Source organism: Ostrinia furnacalis, unplaced genomic scaffold (assembly GCF_004193835.3).
Source record: "Ostrinia furnacalis isolate ACB-3 unplaced genomic scaffold, ASM419383v2 OfSCF4245, whole genome shotgun sequence".
Taxonomy (NCBI): Eukaryota; Metazoa; Arthropoda; class Insecta; order Lepidoptera; family Crambidae; genus Ostrinia; species Ostrinia furnacalis.
Genome location: NW_021134484.1, coordinates 1,213,220 through 1,233,603, shown reverse-complemented (window position 1 = coordinate 1,233,603; position 20,384 = coordinate 1,213,220). Strand labels below are relative to the sequence as shown.

At 38.9% G+C, this 20,384-nt stretch overlaps 1 protein-coding gene across 1 annotated transcript; it reads left to right on the top strand.

Moving 5' to 3' along the window:
• Nucleotides 1–208: 208 nt before the first annotated feature.
• Hen1 (Hen1 methyltransferase) lies at nucleotides 209–19,791 on the top strand. The gene is made up of 23 exons (XM_028313465.1): nucleotides 209–594; nucleotides 727–897; nucleotides 1,160–1,419; nucleotides 1,627–1,799; nucleotides 1,924–2,020; nucleotides 2,596–2,829; nucleotides 3,232–3,493; nucleotides 4,762–4,931; nucleotides 6,379–6,505; nucleotides 9,462–9,525; nucleotides 10,005–10,280; nucleotides 10,371–10,431; nucleotides 10,508–10,556; nucleotides 10,780–11,337; nucleotides 11,414–11,765; nucleotides 11,838–12,841; nucleotides 12,913–12,935; nucleotides 13,007–14,615; nucleotides 14,728–14,865; nucleotides 14,935–15,051; nucleotides 15,976–16,191; nucleotides 18,789–18,921; nucleotides 19,532–19,791. Exons 1-23 carry the CDS (start codon nucleotides 328–330, stop codon nucleotides 19,669–19,671), a joined length of 6,501 nt encoding a protein of 2,166 aa, XP_028169266.1. The 5' UTR covers nucleotides 209–327; the 3' UTR covers nucleotides 19,672–19,791.
• The last annotated feature ends 593 nt before the right edge of the window (nucleotides 19,792–20,384 follow it).

Genomic DNA, 20,384 nt, shown 5'->3' with positions numbered 1-20,384 from the left:
CCATATCTGTGGTCCCATACATCAGTGACATTGACAAGGGGGCGCGCCCACCGTCTCTTTTTTTTTTTTTTTTTTTTTGGGATGCCCACCGTCTCAATACGGGATTAAAAATTGTTTTAACTTTTTTTGACAAACATCAAAAAGTTTAATTCAACAAACTTCAAAACTACGATGACAGTTTGTTTGTGACAGTTTTGACATTGACATTTGAAAACAAGCAAGGATTTTTATTTTGTAATTGTAAACAAAACATGTGAACATCATGGGATTGTCCGATTTGCTTGGGCGGTGAATGTTTAATTTATGTGTAAATCTTCAGTTTAAACTATGATTATTGCTCTGCAGACCTTGGTTTTCTTCCGGGAGTCTCTTTTCGCTGCGATAGACCGGTTGCTCCGGCCGTATTACAAGCACTTCTCTTTGACGTTCAACCGGCACGGTAATGTCTCTGACGATGAGGAGTCCGAAGATCATGTGTTTGCGGAGTTTGACGATGAAAAAGGAGTGGTGTTCTTCCCGCCGATGTATGCACAACGGTATGCGGCGGTCAGCGACTGTCTCATGGATGAGCGATGGTGCGGGCAGCTTGAAAAGGTTAATACTGATATTAAAGCATAACAATTGTGCAGATACTTTAAACAATAAATGATCATGTAGTATTGCTATATAAACTTTTGGTCCCATCTACCAACAGTGGCTTTCTCACATGCACATTTCTTTTAACAGGTTGTGGATTTTGGATACCATGATATGAGTTTCATCAAGTATCTAAAAGAAGTTCCTGGTATCAAGAAAATTCTAGGCGTAGATATAGAGAGCATCCCTTTGAGGTGTTCATCAGACCTGCTTGGTTGTGAAGAGTATGTGCCTAAGAGAGAGAACCCGCTTCAGGTCATAGTAAGTTGTTTTTCTTTCACTTTTTTGTGTTATTCAGACTGAAATAAAAAGTTGTTACAACAGTCTGGTGAAGGATGCTGGAAGTATCTGGATGTGAGCAGTACAGGACTTGTGGTTGTATTTCTATAGAGGAGGCCTTTGTTTAGCTGAGACGAACAAAAATTTAATCTAAATTAAAACAATCTAATAATTTATTTCTAAAACATAAGTGGAAGAATACATGTGGTATAAAAATTTATTCTACTCAAGTTTTTCATTTCAGCTGTATCAAGGCAACGCAGCAGACCCTGACTACAGGCTCATCGGCTGTGATGCCGTAATTGCAATTGAGATGATCGAGCATATGCTACCACATGACTTGGAAAGGATTGTGCACACCATATTTGGGTTCATAAAGCCACGGATCGCTATCATTACCACTCCTAATGGTGATTTTAATCCATTGTTCAAAGCTTTAGAGAAAAATGGTCTAAGGAGGTTGGATCACTTTTTTGAATGGTCCAGAGAGCAGTTCCATGACTGGTAATTAACATTACATTTTATCACTTTGACAATAATAACAAAGTTTAGAGATTTGCTTGAGCATTTTATACTTATGATTAAAATCCTATGCACACCGCGTTTTTTAAGCGCTCTGTCGACGTGCGTTTAAATAACGTGTGCATAGGCCCTAAGCTGCCAAGCTGTTTAATTTTTTTTAATCTCAAAGATTTTTGTCTGATTTTTCAGGTGTAGCAATATTGTAGTCCGGTATCCTCAATACACAGTTTTCTGTAGAGGGGTGGGGCCAGGCCCTCAGGGTACAATACACTACGGTTGTTGCAGTCAACTGGCTCTCTTTGTCGCCAAAGATTACCACAAGCAGCAGGACTTGAATTTGAACAGCCTTGCATTAGTACCAAGTGAGTGGATAATGTCTTTTGCCAGTTACTTCTAAATATTTAGATGTAGCCAATACTATTTTGTAGACAGTATTTGTGGCCTAAGATGTAACATCTTTATTATCAAGTTTTCTTTATATTTCAGAAGTACCAAGTCCTTTCAATGTGTGTGAAATGATTGGAAGCATAGACAGTCCTGGTGTGCTAACAGACAGTAACAACATGCTGTGTTCGCCTAACAAGTAAGATCAAAATATCTGATAAACTTCCCCTAAGGCCCCTCGCCCACGGCGGCTTTTTGTGGCGATGCAGTAGCAATTCTGTCGCGCGTTCGCATCGATACAGTCGCAATGCGGTTGCTAGCGGTGTGCCCTCGCCCACATAAACGCGCTTCTGTCGCGATGCAAACGCAATACTGTCGTGATACAAACGCGATTCAGTAACCCTCCCTCCGTTCTCTCCCGATGTCGTCCGACACGGTCGCGCGTTTGCATCGATACAGTCGCAGCTGTAGCGCGTTGGCATCGCTGCTGTAGTGCGTTGCAAATGCAACTAACGCCCGTTAGTAGCGATGCTGTCGTTCGTTTACGAAACGCGTGACCAGGGCCGTCTTTAACCTACTAAAGGCCCTAGGCATTTTAGGATTAAGGGGGGCCCTTATCATCTGGAAAAAGGTCTTATATGGCCCTGGGCACGTGCCCAAAGTGCCCAGTGGGAAAGAGGGGCCTGCGCGTGACAGCATCACTACAAAAAGTCGCAGTGGGCGAGGTCCCTAAGCTTTGCCCTTCCCTTTACTTCCTTTCCTATCCTTTTCCAGCATGGATTCCTACACTGAGCTAGTGTTCTCTGACAAGCAGTCTTGCGTCACTATCATGCTATCTCCTTCCTTTTCTCTCGACTCGATGGAGTGTCGCGACAACACTGCACAGTGTAACCTTGATAAGGAACTAGGAAAGAACTTTTTGTTTGACGAAGAACCTTGTTTTGGCGTGCTTTGGCCGAGAAGGAAGAACGATAATCGGGTGTATGTCATTGAAGATGTCAATAGCAGGTCACACAGTCTATTTTTTTCTAGTTAGATTATTTGTAGAATTTGATTGTAGAAAGTCTTAATTTCATCATCATCATTTGAGCCATAGTACGTCCACTGCTGAACATAGGCCTCCCCCAATGATTTCCACAATGGCCGGTTAGTGGCGGCCTGCATCCAGCGCCTACGCTGCGCTTTCCGGTACGTGACCTCCACTTCTGTCTTAATTTAATGACCTAATGTACAAAACAAGTACATGCTATTGCTCATATTTCAACATGAAAGAGAACAACTAAAGTAATCAATGGCAGACACTACTCATTGAAAAATGCTTCAATAAATTCATATTTAAATTTTTCGTAGTTGCCTATTCTCTTTTGTTGTATTATAGCCTTACTTTATCAAAATCTAATTTCCTTTCAGGTTAAACTGTACAACGCTTCAAGTGAAAAAATTCTCAAAAATAACCCAGAATATGTTAGCAAGGAACAGAATAGACTCCCTCGGTCATACCAGGGAGGTTGTGGATGAGATCAAGCACCTAACCAAGATGTTGAACTTCAAAAACGAAGCAATAGATAAGGTTGAGGGCTCCCAGATATGGAACAACATCAACTGGGGCGACAATGCACCGTACTGGAATCAATATTACAAGATTGTTAGGGAATACAACTATCCCTTTGAGGTAATCTAAAAATAAACTTTAAGATCTGATTGAAGTTTAGAGCCAGATATTAATTTGACCTTAAAATTATACTAACAGGAATTGCAATGTTTCTATAAGCTTTCAGCATCATGTAGATTGTTGTGCATCACGTCATAATGTCCTTGTAGATTTTCCACTGACATTTAAGGGAGAGTCCGGTAATTTGGACCAGTTTTTTTCAATCCCATTTTACACATAGTTTTCTTTTGTTTTTGCTAATGTTCATGGTATATAATTAAAGATAAATTATTCAACTTAATATTTCATAGGTATTAATCAACACAATTTTTGTATATTTAGCACAAATCAACAAAATACGAGTTCAGAGCTTCGGTCCAATTTAGCCAACCGGTTCGATAATTTGTACCACTGGGTTACTAAATTGGATTTAAATAAATTTCAAGCCTATAAAAAAAACTATGGCAAAATATTATACGGTACATTCTTAACAAATTAGGTAACGAAAAGGAACAGTAGTTAATAACATAGACAATGGATATTGTTTACACGTTATCACGATTTTGAGTTAAAGTTTTGTAATTCCAATTATCGTAACGCACACTTGTACCTAATCTACTTTGCCAGTCTTTTGCTTTCATTTATTGTTAGTCAAACATAACTACGCTATTATAACTTCAAAATATGAGGCCGCTGTGTATGTGTACGGTCGCAAGTCTAACCTAACCTAACCGAGACTTTGTTATCCAGCTACAGGAGTACTAAAACCTTCATGCCAATAACAGTTTAATAAAAGAGATGTTAAAATTAGGGTTTTCCAATACTTCAGCGTAATATGCGTGATGCCGAAAGAAAGGTATGCCAATAGGCAAATATTTTTTCAGTCAAAGTATAATAGTGTGAAAACAACTTTCAGGCTAAACAATAATAGTTGTGAGTTAAAAGTACCTATCGGCTAATGTGGTTTGGCTAAATGAAATTTTAGACGTACTGAGGGGCACCCGATCACACGACCGCGCTTGTGTCGCTTAGTTTTATACATTTCCTAATACAATATTGGAATTCTATAAAATTCCTAGGAAAAGTATACATGTCCTAGGATATGTGCGTATTAAAAAATCTCTGAAGCAATATTTTATACATTTCCTAAATAGCTTCGGAATTGTATACATTTCCTAGGAATAGTATACAATTCCTAGAATTCATACATTTCCTGTAACATATATATAGATATGAGGGACAGTATGTGTATAGTTTACAGAGTTATAAAATATGTTTATTGTTTTAAGGCGAAGACAGAAGAAGGTCGCATCCTCGACTTGATATCGGACGAGATAAACAGGCTTATAGACTCTCAATACGAAGAGGACTTCTCAGTCGATGCCAACAAGCTGGAAATACCTCTAGATTACCTGATGCGAGCTGTTCAACACATAACTAATGACGTGGAGAAAGTTAAGTGAGTATTGTCTTTTTACCATCACAATGAGTCTTTGTTTGACAATAATATTATTAAATACTAGCTTTCCACCCGCGACTGCGAAAAACCCAAATATTTTACGGAACCCTATTTTTTTCCAAATAATATCTAATGTAGCTTTCGAATGGTGAAAGAATTTTTAAAAACGGTCCAGTAGTTTTTGAGCCTATTCATTACAACTAAACAAACAAACAAACAAAGTTTTCCTCTTTATAATATTAGTGTAGAAAAGGAATACGCCCACATCGAACGCCCCGCCCATTTGTCATTAATTGGCGCCAAGTGTATTTTTTAAAGAATATTAGTAATTAGTATTTACAAATCACCGTTAATCCCTCGTGGTAAGCTAAATCTTGTTGCTTGTGTTACGAGTGTGTTCACAATAATCCAGCGGCGTGGCGGGGTTCGAATCCGTATTCATCGGATCCACAGATATGGATTAGAGTAGATACAGCAAGTTGATCGTCAAAGCGTGCCATTCCGATATGTCCAAATGGACATACATGGTCGAGTGATGTTCACGTTGTTAATTGTAATCCGATTACAACAATCGGTTTCGATGATTTTACGAGGACAGTAGTACGAACACGGTAGAAAGAAGAAATTATTAACGGATTGAGAAATGTAATTAACAGCACAAGTAACAAATAATTAAATTAGAATAAAGTAGCAGTAGAAGAAGTATAAAGTAGCATTTTTTTTAATACAGGAAATAATATAGAAATAATGATAAAATCACAAAATTTTAATTGATGTTAAAATTTTGTGATTTTTTATCATTATTTCTATATTATTTCCTACACTAGCCCAAGTTAACATGGTCATATAAATAGTATGGTGAAGTCAGTTTGATATCATTATTTTAATGATTTTAATTTTCATACAAAATAAATTTTATAAAATCCGATTTGTATGAAAATTAAAATGAAGATATCAATTTTCTGACTTCACCATACCATTTATATGACCATGTTAACATGGGCTAGTGTCGGCTCATATACCCATTTACCTAACATCCTGTATAGAGTTTATTTTAATCACACAGTTAGACTAGCTATAAATAGCAAAATATCAGTTTTATCGGAATTAATTAATTGTCTAATCGAGTCACACGATACATTTCGATGACTTTGCGAATGCAGTACTATGATACGATTATTTTTACATTGCGGCAATCACTAAAATTCGCTAAAATGACACTAATGACGTTTAAAAAGTGGCACGCTCGGCTTCATACAATATTTGACACATGCTGCATCTATCCATATCTGTGATCGGATCTTACCTGACACCATTGGACTATTGTCGCTTGCGGTTGAAACAAAAGAAAAATTAAAGAAACATATTTGCTAGAGGCTTCTAAAGCACTCGAGATGGCAGCGTCTTTGTACTCTAGTCTCAAATAATTCCATTCTGGCTATTCCAGAGACCTAATGGAGTGGAACGGGTACGAGATAGTGGACGGTATGGTGATATACTCGCGGCTGGTTCTCGATAACGCGTCGCTCGGATCGCCGGACGACGAGTGGCATGACAACGACACGTTCTCTGAAGTAATCATGTTTTGATTGTATTCACTCAGTTCCCGTGATAGTACGGCAAAACATAAAATCTTAAACTTCAATTGATTTTGAACCGTATATTCAAGGAGTAAAGTTCAAAATCTATCAGCAATCTTCGACATTTTGCGGCAGGTTGACCTTTTGGTGACTACAATATTTTGCAAGTATTCGTTTCGTAAACGTCATTTTTTGATCTAATTTTCGTTCGTTATGAAAACGTTTATGCGATAAGCAAGCGGGATTGCTGCTGTGATCACCATTAGAGATTGCAATCCGGATTATTCGAAATTCGAAAATATCTGAAAAATCCGGATTTTGAGGCTTTAAAAAAATCCGGATTTTTACTTTGAAATCCGGTTTTTTCGAATATTTTTACCCCAAAAATTTTATCATAAAATCATAAACCAAAATATCTATTGAATGCAACATGGATGCAAAACAAGCGAAGTTTTGATTGAACGAACCCGCACTTCGTCGCACAACACTCACACCTGCACTGTGCCTGCACAATGACGCGTCATGCCGCATGCGTAAGTGAATTCGCTAGTCGGCCAGTGAGTTTTATACGAGACGCTGATTCTGAAACACCATATCGCTGAGTTTTAAAGTGTAAGTCATTATCATCATCATCATCTCAGCCATAGGACGTCCACTGCTGAACATAGGCCCCTTGCCCAATGCTTTCCATGTTGCCTGGTTGGTAGCGACCTGCGTCCAGCGCCTTCCTGCTACCTTTATGATGTTATCGGTCCACCTTGTGGGTGGACGTCCCACGCTGCGTTTTCCGGTACGCGGCCTCCACTCCGAATTCAAATTATTTATTGCATGTCACTCCAGAACCTTGCTGCCCCATCGGCCGTCAGTTCTGCGTACTATGTGCCCTGCCCATTGCCACTTCAGCTTGTATCCGTCGGGCTAGTATGTCAGCGACTTTAGTTCGTTTACGGATCTCCTCATTTCTGATTCGATCTCGTAAAGAAACACCGAGCATAGCCCTCTCCATAGCACGCGAGGCCACGTTTCCGAACCATAAGTCATCACTGGTAACACACATTGGCTGTAGACCTTAGTCTTCAGGCACTGAGGTATTTTGGACGAAAAGATGTTGCGTCGTTTACCAAACGCTGCCCAGCCGAGTTGGATTCGACGATTGGCCTCTTTCTCGAAATTGGACCTTCCCAGCTGAATCGTTTGTCCGAGGTAGACATACTTGTCAACAATCTCGAGAATTGAGCTTCCAACCGAAACTGGGTAGGGCGCAACATGGACATTGGACATAAGCTTTGTTTTCTCCATATTCATCCGCAGGCCAAGTGTAAGTAGAGATCTTCAACCTCGCCCATCAAGTTCACCCAGCGGATTCGATTTGCTTACATTAATTCATCTCGAAATGTTATTGTATGAGAATGGGAGTGTCTGTGGAGAAGTCCTTAAAAGAGTTCTAAACAGGTTGTTGGATATACCGCCAACCGTTTAGCTGGGTTGATGATGGAGTCAAGAGGTGACCATAGGAACTCTTAAACGAAACGGCGGAATCGCATCGAACTTGGGTTCGTTAGATTTGTCTTTTCGAGCACTTTAGTGCTAGATGATGCCCAGGGTCCTGATGATGGATTCGGGAGGTGGCCATAGGAACTCCCAAACGAAACGGTGGAAACTCATCGAATTTGGGTTTGTTGGATTTGTCTTTTCAAGCACTTAAGTGCTAGATGATGTTCAGGGTTCTGATGATGAATCAGGAGGTGGCCATAGGAACTCCTAACCGAAACGGCAGAAACTTATAGAGTTTGAGTTCGTTGGATTGGTCTTCCCGAGCACTTTGGCCGTAAATAATGACCAGGGCCCTGAGATTGAAATTCAACTTAAAAGTGTAAAATAAAATTACAATAAAAAAATGAGCTCCCCTGGCCTACCTGGAAATCTTTATAGACTTCAGACAGGTCTGCCGTAGTAAGGACAATCTGTTCAGGTGTCAGGTAGGGATACTTAGATGGATCAAACTTGGAGTGCAAGTGTGGTTTTGTTCCCCAGTCGACGAAGCACATGATGTCGTGCCCTGCGTGCCCAAACAACTGCTCGCAGGAAGATTTAATGAAGGCTACTGACAACGCCATTCTTGTGGCGGAGTTTTGGGCTGACGCTGTGTAGGTTTGTTGTCGAGTCGACACGACAAGAAGAAGAGTAAAAAAAATATTTTATAGGTACAAGCAAGTTTTTATTCTGAAATGCATTTGTACTAAAACGAAAAAAATAATGCAAAGTTCAAATAATTTCGAAAGCTTGTAGCGCAAACCGAAAAAAAGAGGAATAAATTCCATGCGGGATAATAAAATAAAACGCTTTTCTTCAAATACCTACTTACATCTTTTTGAAAAAAAAACTACGTTTTATTTAAATTAAATTGGTGGTTTAAAAAATTTACCCAATATTCGAAAAATCCGGATAATCCGGATTTGTACGTAACACAAATCCGGAAAACCGGATTTAAGAAAAATCCGGATTTTGCAATCTCTAATCACCATGATTTGTTATACGTTCGGTCAAGACCATCAGACGAAGGTCATGCATGCATCACATCTTTTATCTTAATGTTTTTAAAAAGTTTTGCTATTTATGTTAGTTAAATATTTCTCCCCATTACTATTCATGTAAGGAATAACGTTTTTGTTGCATTTTAATGTTAGTTGTATGGCAACATTAAGTTAACGGTTAAAATATGTGCCATTATTCCTAGACCTATAAGCTATTCAAAAAGTTTGTTTTAATTTAAGAAAGTTAATATTGTGTTTTAAGGAATTAAAGAAATGTTTTTATAAATAAATTTTATATTCTTCCAAAAATAAACCCCTATCCTTTTAAATACTTGACGCTCTTAGAATTATTTTAGTACCTACAAAGAACATAAAAAATTAAAATTCTAAAGTTTAACTCGTATTGCTCTTTACAGTGGGATACTGACGTTCATTCCACTTCGTTTTCCGATGGAAGCACTATCGTGCCAGACTATCACGGTTAAATATTTTTGCTATTCTTATTTTTAGTTTTTGATTGTTTACTTTTTCTATTAGTAGCAGAATCACTTTCAAAACAGGACAAAAGATGGCGTAATTATGGACCATTTATGGTGCATTAGGTTATTATTGATCGCCACACGATATTTTCGATAAGCTCAAAATTTAATTAGTTAAATTACATAGTAAAAGGTAGCAAGTCGCGTACAAGTGACAAGTGTACAGTCAATAGCACATCAACACATGTTGGTTGCCACATTCACTCTATTAGGAGCCCGTAAAATGTCAAAGGGTAAGTTCCGTTATAGCACTGATATCACTGCTCTGTTCTCACTGGTAGGCATGCAGCACCAAGCATCTTGATGTGTTATCGACACTACCCACGAAAAATTTCGTTCGCAACTTGTGCCAGTTACAGGCAGTTGGTTCTAGCTGACATTAGCAGTGACGCATATTGTAAACGTTCACGAGTATTTCAGCATTACCAAGCCGTTGTCTTCACCGAGCTCTGGACCGTAAAGTGAAGAAGCTACGATCAATGCTGTCAGCTGATGAAGATATAACAACTGAACTGGACCGAGTGGTCTGCCGGCTCATGAAGTTGGCACTTAGAACCACCAGGCGGCGCCAGTCGCCGTTACCTATGAAGTGGATGCAATGCAAGATGCTGGATTTGCTGAATCTGACAGAAAAGGCGATAGAGAAGAAGAAAAAGCATTATGTGGAGACGTATCCGTTGAAAGCTATTTGTTATGGTAAGTTGATTTATTGAATTTTGTACTTTTGATTTTGTGGCACGAGGGTTCGCTTATTTACTTGTTAATTCATATATTTTGCAACTTTAGATGACCAAATTGCAAAACAAGAAGAATTTAATCTCAGCAAGATAAAAGAAGATGAGACAGCGTAAGAAATAATCTGGTGCTTAGTTTGAATTTAACAATGATTGAACATGTAAAAGATATTGATTGTATTGTTCTAGGAACGAAATTGTGCATAAGTACCGACATTTAGTTCGATCGTCAGGTAAAGTTTGTGCTTTAAATTATATGTAATTTTAACTTTGAATTAGTCTTACAATTTTGTTATCATACACAGGTAACACCACTTCAGAAGATATGCAAAAATATCAGTACTACGATGATATTAGCCATAAAAGTAGTAAAGAGTTTATCAAAGATGAAATATCCAGCGATTTAAGTACGTACTTTATTATTTTACGTGAATATTAAAACTTAGAGAGACAGTTAGAAGACAATATGTTTCATTCTAGATTTCGAAGACATTATACGCTCACCATCCCTGGTAGACATAGAACCAGTTCCCGATCACCCCATAAAACCAAGAAAGGTCTCATATGGCAGAAATGATACTCCGCTATCCAGAACGCAAGCATGGCTTGAAGAAGATGTAAAAGTAGTTAGATATCCCAAACATAGCGCTCACGGAATCAGTTCTGGTGACACAGATCATAGTGTGAACAACGTTGTCCGTTTCAAAAATAAAAAGAGTCATAGAAAACACAAAATATCAGCTGATGTGAAAGAAGCAGACTTGGACGTTAAGCGACGCAAGAGATCTGCAAGCAAAACTTCTTATGATAAACATAAGTCAAAGAATGTTGATAAGAACAAAAACAAAGATAAAACCAGCAAAACACGCCTGATAAAGAAAGTTGCTAAGAAGAAATCCAGCTATAATATTTTGATTAAGAGTTGCAGCACAAAAGTTTCAACGGCGAACTTTGGGAATATTGTAAAATCCAAGAGAAATTTAAAGCCAAATGTTATGCAACCGTCAGCATCTAAACCGGTAATTAAAATTATAGTTTTAGTTTTAATTTATTAGACTTTAATTGCGTATGATAACTATTGTAAGGTTTTTGTAGATTCCTGAGATTTTGATGGATATTATCAACATGGATACATGTATAGAGAACAAAACTCAAGATATTGATGTTCTAAGACGCGATAACTTTCAAGATGTCGATTCTATCGGAGAAGTGAATTTTGAGTCGAATATTGCAAATACTGAGGAAAGCCTTTTGATTGACATAGTGATGGATGACAGAGAAGAAACGATTGCCCTACGCCGTACTATAGGGACTGATGCCGATGACGAAACAGTGCTTTTTGAGCAGGAGACAATCCTAGGAAGCTTAACCAATATTATGAAAGCTGACAGCTTTTATGACAAACACGAAACTGAGAATGTGCATTCGCAAAATATATTCATTTACGGTAATATTGTGTTCCTCTTCTAAGTTAAAACCGGTTCAATTAGGCACTGATAAACTAATTAATCACTTACAGATATTAATGAACCAAGCACATCTAAAGGCGTTCGACACGTGAGCATGGATGTCCAATGTGGTCCCGATGCTACAAACATGTCTGCCATGCTATCTGCAACTACATCGTTTACCAAACTACCCAAAATATTCAATACTGGCATTAAAATTGGAGACTCAATATCTGACATTCAACATCCTTTTAAACCGAAAGACGTCCCCTGCCTGACGAAGGACATACAGCATAGTGAAAAAAATTGCAACGACTTTGGCACTTCGACTAATGAATGCACCAACGCCTTTAAAACCATATCTCCTAGGACTAAGTCAGTTGGTATTAGAATCAAAGATTCTGACACTAATATTAGGGAAAGAGTTGAAAGTGGAACTATGACTCTCGAAAACGAAATTTCACATGCTGCCGCTTCTATTCCACACAGTTTTGATTCGGCAACAGAGACCCGACTGCTGAAACCCGTTTCCAGTCGAATCAAGATGGAAGATTCTGGTTCCGAGTTTTGCGAAAGCGTGGGAAGCTTTCGGAAAAGTCAATATCCTTTCGCCAATTTGTCGAAAAACACTAGCGATTCCCAAATGAATTCGGTTTCGGTGAGTAAAGATGTTGGAATAGAACGAAAATTTTCGAGTAAATATATTCGTCCTAAATTGTGCTGCGGTGGTGTTCATGTGCATAGTTACAAAGATAGACAAACTAGTGAGGATGTGGTCTATCAAGGGGAGTGGCAGCGTTACAGACCCAAATCTCTAGTTAAAAGAAAACCTATTAACTCTGTAGTCGCTAAAAAAGTTAACGAACTAGCTAGTAAGAAATCCAAAGTGAATTGTAAAGAAAACATAGACGTCAACAAAGATATTAAATTGCACCAGTTCAATAAACGGCTGCCAATTCGCAACGCCAACCTGAAGAAAATCATCAAAGACGATGCACCAAAACAAGAAGATAAGAAATCGACAAGATCGCATGAATGTCCAAAAACTGTTAAATTCAATAGGAATGTAACAAAGGTAACAAATCGTATAAAACTTCAACTAATTATAGCTGTATTTAATGTTTCATAATGTACAAATTATTCCAGGTATCAACTAAGTTGGTGGCAAGGTATGTCTTATTGATGTGTATTTAATTTATTGCATAACAGCAATCCTGATATATTATTCTTTTAATTGCAGTTCTGTATTGACAAAGCCTAATAAACCTTCTTTTGTGACGAAAAAACCTTCTATGACATCAGCAACATGCGTCGTTAAGAAAGATGGCGAAAAACCAATAAGATGCTGTAAGAAAAGTTATTTGCCAGTTTATTTAAAACGAAAGTTGGCAATTAAAAATAACAACAATAATTTGATTCAACAAAGTGAATCGTCTAATACTATCACTGAAACAAAACCAATTGTCCAACTTCCTGACGTCGTTGAGTCTATTATAAACGACGATAATAAGAAAGAATTATTGGACGCCGTAGACTTTGAGTTTGAGCCAAGAGAAAACGTCAGCTACGTTATTTTTAGAAATGAAATTGAGACTAACAAAAGTACCCCTGTACCTGAAAGTTCTTTACCTCCTAGGGAATGTTTAAGGCGTAGGGATAATACAGATAAAAGATCGCCTAGTCCTCAGTCGCAAAATAGTTCTGCATGCTCATCACCTAATAGTATTGCTACTGTAAAAGCACGACCAGCATCAAAGAATACCCCTGATCGACGTTTTTCTACTTCATCTAATAAAAGTAATCTAAGCAACAGTGCATCCGAAACTACGCCAGTTAAAACTAAAAAGTTTACGAAAAGAGCTAAAACCAATAAAAAACCACAAGAAAAAGAATATGACAATAAAGAAAACGTCCCGGAATCTTCAAGAAAAAGCAAAGAATCTGAGAGAAGTCCACCTAAGACAGCTTTTATGAGAAACAAAAACGTATTTAGAGCGCATGTAACGGCAGAATGTTCTCCACAAACTGCATCTACTTTGTCCAGACACAGACCACAAACAGCTAATAAATCCAATGTGAGAATACCTACAGTTCCGTGCTCTAGTGAGAAACCAGCAAGCAGCACTTCCTCAAGACCTTCAGTTTCCAAAAAAAGCTTACCAAAATCACGCACGTCTTTGCATTCCGAAAATAAAAGTGATAGAAATTTAAATAAATCGGATTTAACATCGTTAGGTTCTCCACCACAAAATTTACTTAATCCTTCAAATGAAGACGTTACGATGAATATTGTCGATAATAGTTTATTATCAGAATGGATGAATTCTACCTACAAAAGTGTGATAGAAAGTCACACAAGCAACATATTAGCTGCTATGAGACAACTAGTTGAAGAACGGTTAGACTTTATTGAACGACTATCAGATAATTGCTTAGAAGTTGACTCCAAAACTGTAGTTTTGAGTGAAGATCAGCTTGAAAGTCTTTCAGTCAGCGCATCAACAAGTTTCCATGACAGTTCTTCGCTAAACAATAGTTTTGGAACTGTTATTGCGAAAGAAGATGATTTAAACAGTGTAGATATCAACGACATACAGAACATAGTTAACAATACTCTTGATTCCGTTTTGGGCAATGAATCTATTGTAAGTTTAACCGATTCGAGACGCACGACCACTGATCTTGATTTACTCTCGTTTAAGTCTCTCACATCTGCTTCTAAGATATCTGAATATTTCTTGGCGGAGAGTTCTCTAAATAACATAACTGAATCCTTGCAAAATACAAGGATTCCTGTGACCGGTTCTCTTCGGGATTTATTCGAGAGAAGAAAGCAACTTACTGTACAGGTATGATAGCAAGTAAATACAAGCTCTTTTGTAATAAATCAATAGCATTATTGTGCTTTAAGATGTTACAGCACTTACAATAGAAGATAATGCAACCCCAGCTAATTTGCAGAATCCAGGAGCCCTGGCTGTACAAGCTTTTAGTGGTTTTTCAATGAATATTGAGCCAGTAGCTGGCGACCAACCCGATCATATCAACATCATCGATTCTGAAACTGGTAGCTTGGCTCTGGAGTTCACTAGACAAGCTGTAAGTGAAATTATATCTTAATGGAATTCAATTAGAGACTATAATGTTAATGACATCTTTGTTTCGCAGACGTCTGAAGAAGTGTTCATATCAGGAAGATCGTCATCCAGTTATGAATCTTGTCTCATCGATGATGATACTGTAGTACCATACTGGCTGTTCCAGATTATAAGTCAGCAGCAGTCGGTAAATAATGAGCTTTCCAATAATTGTTTTGACGTACAATACTATTGTATTGTATTGTACTTGTACAATAGTTCGCCTCAGCGTCAAATAGTTCGTGACACCTAAAGTAGCCCAAAAATTCGAAACATGTTTTGTTACAATTGGATTAAGGTGGTATTATCATTTTTTGGCCTCTTAGAGTGTCAGGAACTACACTCGGCATCAAATAAATCGCACCTCCCGCGACAAGCACTTATCAAACGTATGCATCCCCACTTCCCACCAACATTGGTACCATTTGAAAGCCTAGTTCTAAACTTCATTTCATTAAAGGAAAGGTTTTTACCCCAAAAATGTGTCTTTACAAGGATCCAGAGTCACTTCTTCAAAAATAGGTAGTTACGCTATAGCCATTTTTTATGACTATAAAACTGTTAAGTTGGGATTAATCGCTATCCATCCGTTAAAGAGGACACGTGAGATCTTTATTTGGTTTTATAACCATCAAAATTGGTCTAATTGATCCCAGAGGTGAGCCCAAAGTGAGGTCTATTTTCAAGTCACATTTATGGTAAATGTTAATCATTTATTTAGAAATGAAATGTATTTTTCTTTAAGGATATTTATTGGGCTTTCAAATAACACCAATATTGTTGGGGTACCATGATTGTGTCAGAAGAAAATCTTCAAAGTTCGCGTCGCGGAAGGTGCGGTTTATTTGATGTTGAGTGTATTTGACACTGACTACGCTGAAAAACAACTTTTTTTAGTAACATTTTTTTTCTTTTGGTGATCTAAAGAAACAACTTATTCTCTATTCACATAATTGAGACATTAACTTTCATATGAGTAACAGTGACTTACCTGATCTTTTCCACCTACAATGCTATTGAACTCCTTGCGACAAGTGTAAGCACCTATTGATCCTTGACTCTCTTATTCTAGGTCGACGAAGAGGAAGAAGATGAGCCAGAAGAGTTACTGCCTATACCAGTGCCTCTCCCAGAGCCGATGTACGATGTTAACGGGAATGTATTAGAGGCGGGCCCGGGGGCGGGTGCGGGCGACGGCCGCGGGATTCACAGCGACCACTCGCAAGACAGCTCGGGACGTGGGACATCGTTGAGCTCTAGTGCTACGTCGTCTGGGCCGCAGAGCGAAGTACGTGTACTTAGTATACACTTGTTTTTATAGCATTATCGTTGTGCAATAGTTGCTCTTTTGGAGCCAATGTACGATGTCAACGGCAACGTATTAGAGGCGGGCCCGGGGGCGGGTGCGGGCGACGGCCGCGGGATTCACAGCGACCACTCGCAAGACAGCTCGGGACGTGGGACCTCGCTGAGCTCTAGTGCTACGTCGTCTGGGCCACAGAGTGAAGTACGTTTACTTAGTATACACTTGTTTTTATATCATTGTGAAATAGTTGCTCTTTTGGCGCCAATGTACAATGTGAACGGCAACTTATTAGAGGCGGGCCCCGGGGCGGTGGCGGGCGACGGCCGCGGGATTCACAGCGACCACTCGCAAGACAGCTCGGGACGTGGGACATCGTTGAGCTCTAGTGCCACATCGTTTGGGCCGCAGAGTGAAGTACGTGTACTTAGTACATACTTGTTTTTATATCATTATCGTTGTGAAATAGTTGCTCTTTTGGAGCCAATGTACGATGTCAACGGCAACGTATTAGAGGCGGTTGCGGGCGACGGCCGCGGGATTCACAGCGACCACTCGCAAGACAGCTCGGGACGTGGGACATCGTTGAGCTCTAGTGCTACCTCATCTGGGCCACAGAGTGAAGTACGTTTACTTAGTATACACTTGTTTTTATATCATTGTGAAATAGTTGCTCTTTTGGAGCCAATGTACGATGTGAACGGCAACGTATTAGAGGCGGGTGCGGGAGACAGCCGCGGGATTCACAGCGACCACTCGCAAGACAGCTCGGGACGTGGGACATCGTTGAGCTCTAGCGCTACGTCGTCTGGGCCGCAGAGTGAAGTACGTTTAACTATAGTCTTTTTCACCTAAGATGATCCGTATGACGTTTCGAGTTTGAAAGATTTAGAGATGTCACATAACTAAACCATAGCGATTTATCTATCGATTTTTTTCGAAGAGTTAGTAAAACCTACTTTTAGAGAAATATTTTGTATAGGTGTTATTTAACAAAAAACATATTTTTTTTAATTACAGATATTGTTTTAACAATTTTTTATTGATAATATTCAAATTTCATGGTTCGTGTTCAAAAAAACTATTCCTAAAAAGTACTGGTTCTGTTTCTTTAAATTAAAAACTAATAATTTATTTTCAATGCGTTTATTAAAGTCAATAATCGAAAAATATAGTTGATTTTTGTGATGTTTTTAATAACTAAGTATTCACTGCAATCGATTAATGAACCGCGGAAATAATCGATTTTATTATACAAGAAATACCCCAGCACTAAATCTATTCCGTTTCACACATTCCGTTTCATAAATAAAAAATATTTTTACATCGTATTTAATTAAAATATAATCAATAGACTCAGATTTTACTATATATTTCAAGACAAGTAGTTAATTTTTTTTATTATATTGCTAATAAAATATAAATATTTTTTCAAAAATATTCTGCATATGTAGTATGCGTAATATGGATAACCTTGAAGTGTCATACGGATCATCTTACGTGAAAAAGACTATAGTATACACTTGTTTTTATATCATTGTGAAATAGTTGCTCTTTTGGAGCCAATGTACGATGTGAACGGCAACGTATTAGAGGCGGGTGCGGGAGACAGCCGCGGGATTCACAGCGACCACTCGCAAGACAGCTCGGGACGTGGGACCTCGCTGAGCTCTAGTGCTACGTCGTCTGGGCCGCAGAGTGAAGTACGTTTACTTAGTATACACTTGTTTTTATATCATTGTGAAATAGTTGCTCTTTTGGCGCCAATGTACGATGTTAACGGGAATGTATTAGAGGCGGGCCCGGGGGCGCGTGCAGGAGACAGCCGCGGGATTCACAGCGACCACTCGCAAGATAGCTCGGGACGTGGGACCTCGCTGAGCTCTAGTGCTACGTCGTCTGGGCCACAGAGTGAAGTGCGTTTACTCACTTGTTTTTATATCATTGTGAAATAGTTGCTCTTTTTGAGCCAATGTACGATGTGAACGGCAACGTATTAGAGGCGGGTGCGGGAGACAGCCGCGGGATTCACAGCGACCACTCGCAAGACAGCTCGGGACGCGGGACATCATTGAGCTCTAGTGCTACGTCGTCGGGGCCGCAAAGCGAAGTAAGCCTTATTGTCAACTAGCTTTCGGCCCGCGGCTTCGCCCGCGTGGAATTTTATCTGTCACAGAAAAACTTTATCGCGCGTGTCCCTGTATCAAAAACCGGGATAAAAGTATCCTATGTCCTTTCCCGGGACTCATACTATCTCTATGCCAAATTTCATCAAAATCGGTTCAGTGGTTTAGGCGTGAAAGCAAGACAGACAGACAGAGTTACTTTCGCATTTATAATATTAGTATAGATTGACGCTCAAAACGCTGACTTGAATCAGACTCGATTTTGATAATGTCTGACAGTAAGCTTAGCCATTTGTTTGACACACTGTTGCACACGTACTCCATATTTGGGTTGATGCCATATTATTATGAGTCCTGCAGTGGTAGAATAAATAACATTTACTTCCAGTTTCTATTCTGAAACATTAACTGGTATGCTTTGTTCCTCCGTGTAATTTTATTGTTCTTTTATTGCAGATGGCGATTCTGATCGACCCGTCAGCGTTCACGGCTCATTACGACCTGACGCGCGAACCCGTCAGCAGCTCTGTCATCATGCCGATACCGCTGCCTCTGGAGTCCCCGGACACGTCTTATATGACTGCTGATGGTATGTGCACTTTAATTTTAGCATCCTACTTGAAATAACCACACCTGAGCCCCGCATGCTTATTACAGATCTTAGAAACCGATTGCTAGTTGAACAATAGCAAAGGGACTGTTCATCATCATCATAGTCATCATTTCAGCCATAGGGGACGTCCTATGGCTGAAATGATGCTGAACATAGGCCTCCCCAATGATTTCCATGTTGATCGATTGGTAGCGGCCCGCGTTCAGCGCCTTCCTGCTACCTTTAAAGATGTCGTCGGTCCACCTTGTGGGTGGACATCCTACGCTGCGTTTTCCGGTATGCGGCCTCCACTCCAGAACCTTGCTGCCCCATCAGCCGTCAGTTCTGCGTACTATGTTCCCTGCCCATTGCCACTTCAGCTTGCTAATCCTATTGTGTCTGTTACGCCAAGTAATAAAATAATGCCTGATAACCACAGAATATGAAAAAAAAAAAATCATTTATTTCTGTAAATAGGCTTAAAAAAAGCACTTTTACACGTCCCAGTATTAACCCTACCACTGCTTCAGGACAATACATGGGCCAGTGCTAAGAAGCAGCGCAAGAAACTCAGTCACTATTGTTATTGTTGTATTTTTCTTTACAGATACAGCACGAACCAACGACATTCTAAACTCGAGCGGCGAAGGTTGCGAGCGAGCTACCGCCTCTTTGCTCGCAGCGAGCGATGCGGATGCTGACGTCAGCTCAACTGACACTGATGTACCTGACTCGTCTGACAACTGATCTGAAGTACGTGGACTCTTTACTCGATGACGTGATTGTTTATGGTGCCAAATGTGATTGTGTGCGTTTAAATTATTAGTGAATAGTTTTGTTTTCGGTGATTTACCGTTTGAGTTTGAATTCGATTAAATTATTGTTCGTTTACAACGGTTTTTATTGATTAGTTTAGGTCCTGTTCGTGTCATTCACCACATACAGAATGTTTAAATTTAATTTACGACTGTATCGATGCTGCATTAAAACGTGTTTGTATTGCAAAAGAGACTGCACGTACTATGCGATTCGGATAACTCCATATTTATCTTACACGTTCATACTAAATTAGGTTATTGATTTCATTGATTGATATTTGGTTATTGACTTACATTGAGATATTTAATACCGACTTGCCAAGAATATTGGGAAACGTTTCAAATGAGCACACAATATCGAGGAAATGTCTTTTTTGCATTTATTCATATTGTACAATCTTATAATATGATTCATTCTGCAAAATTTTACAGGCGAGCAAGAATTCATATATAAAACAGTAGCTCTTTCGTATTGTACATAACCATTTTTACCAGTATAGTGAAAACATGCGTATAGTTTTTAGTTTTAGGATAATAAATTACTTAAATACTAATTTTAAGTTTGGTTCTTTATTAATACAATATCAATAGGATTGCACTATCCTGTAAAGTTATTGGAACGTACCAAAAACATACTATGGT

What these genes read in the sequence shown, in the direction of transcription:
- Hen1 (XM_028313465.1), top strand. Translation starts at nt 328, where the DNA reads ATGATTATTGCTCTGCAGACCTTGGTTTTCTTCCGGGAGTCTCTTTTC. An exon ending in AATACAACTATCCCTTTGAG is followed by an intron (nt 3,494 to 4,761) that starts GTAATCTAAAAA and finishes TATTGTTTTAAG; the next exon opens with GCGAAGACAGAAGAAGGTCG. An exon ending in ATAAAAGAAGATGAGACAGC is followed by an intron (nt 10,432 to 10,507) that starts GTAAGAAATAAT and finishes GTATTGTTCTAG; the next exon opens with GAACGAAATTGTGCATAAGT.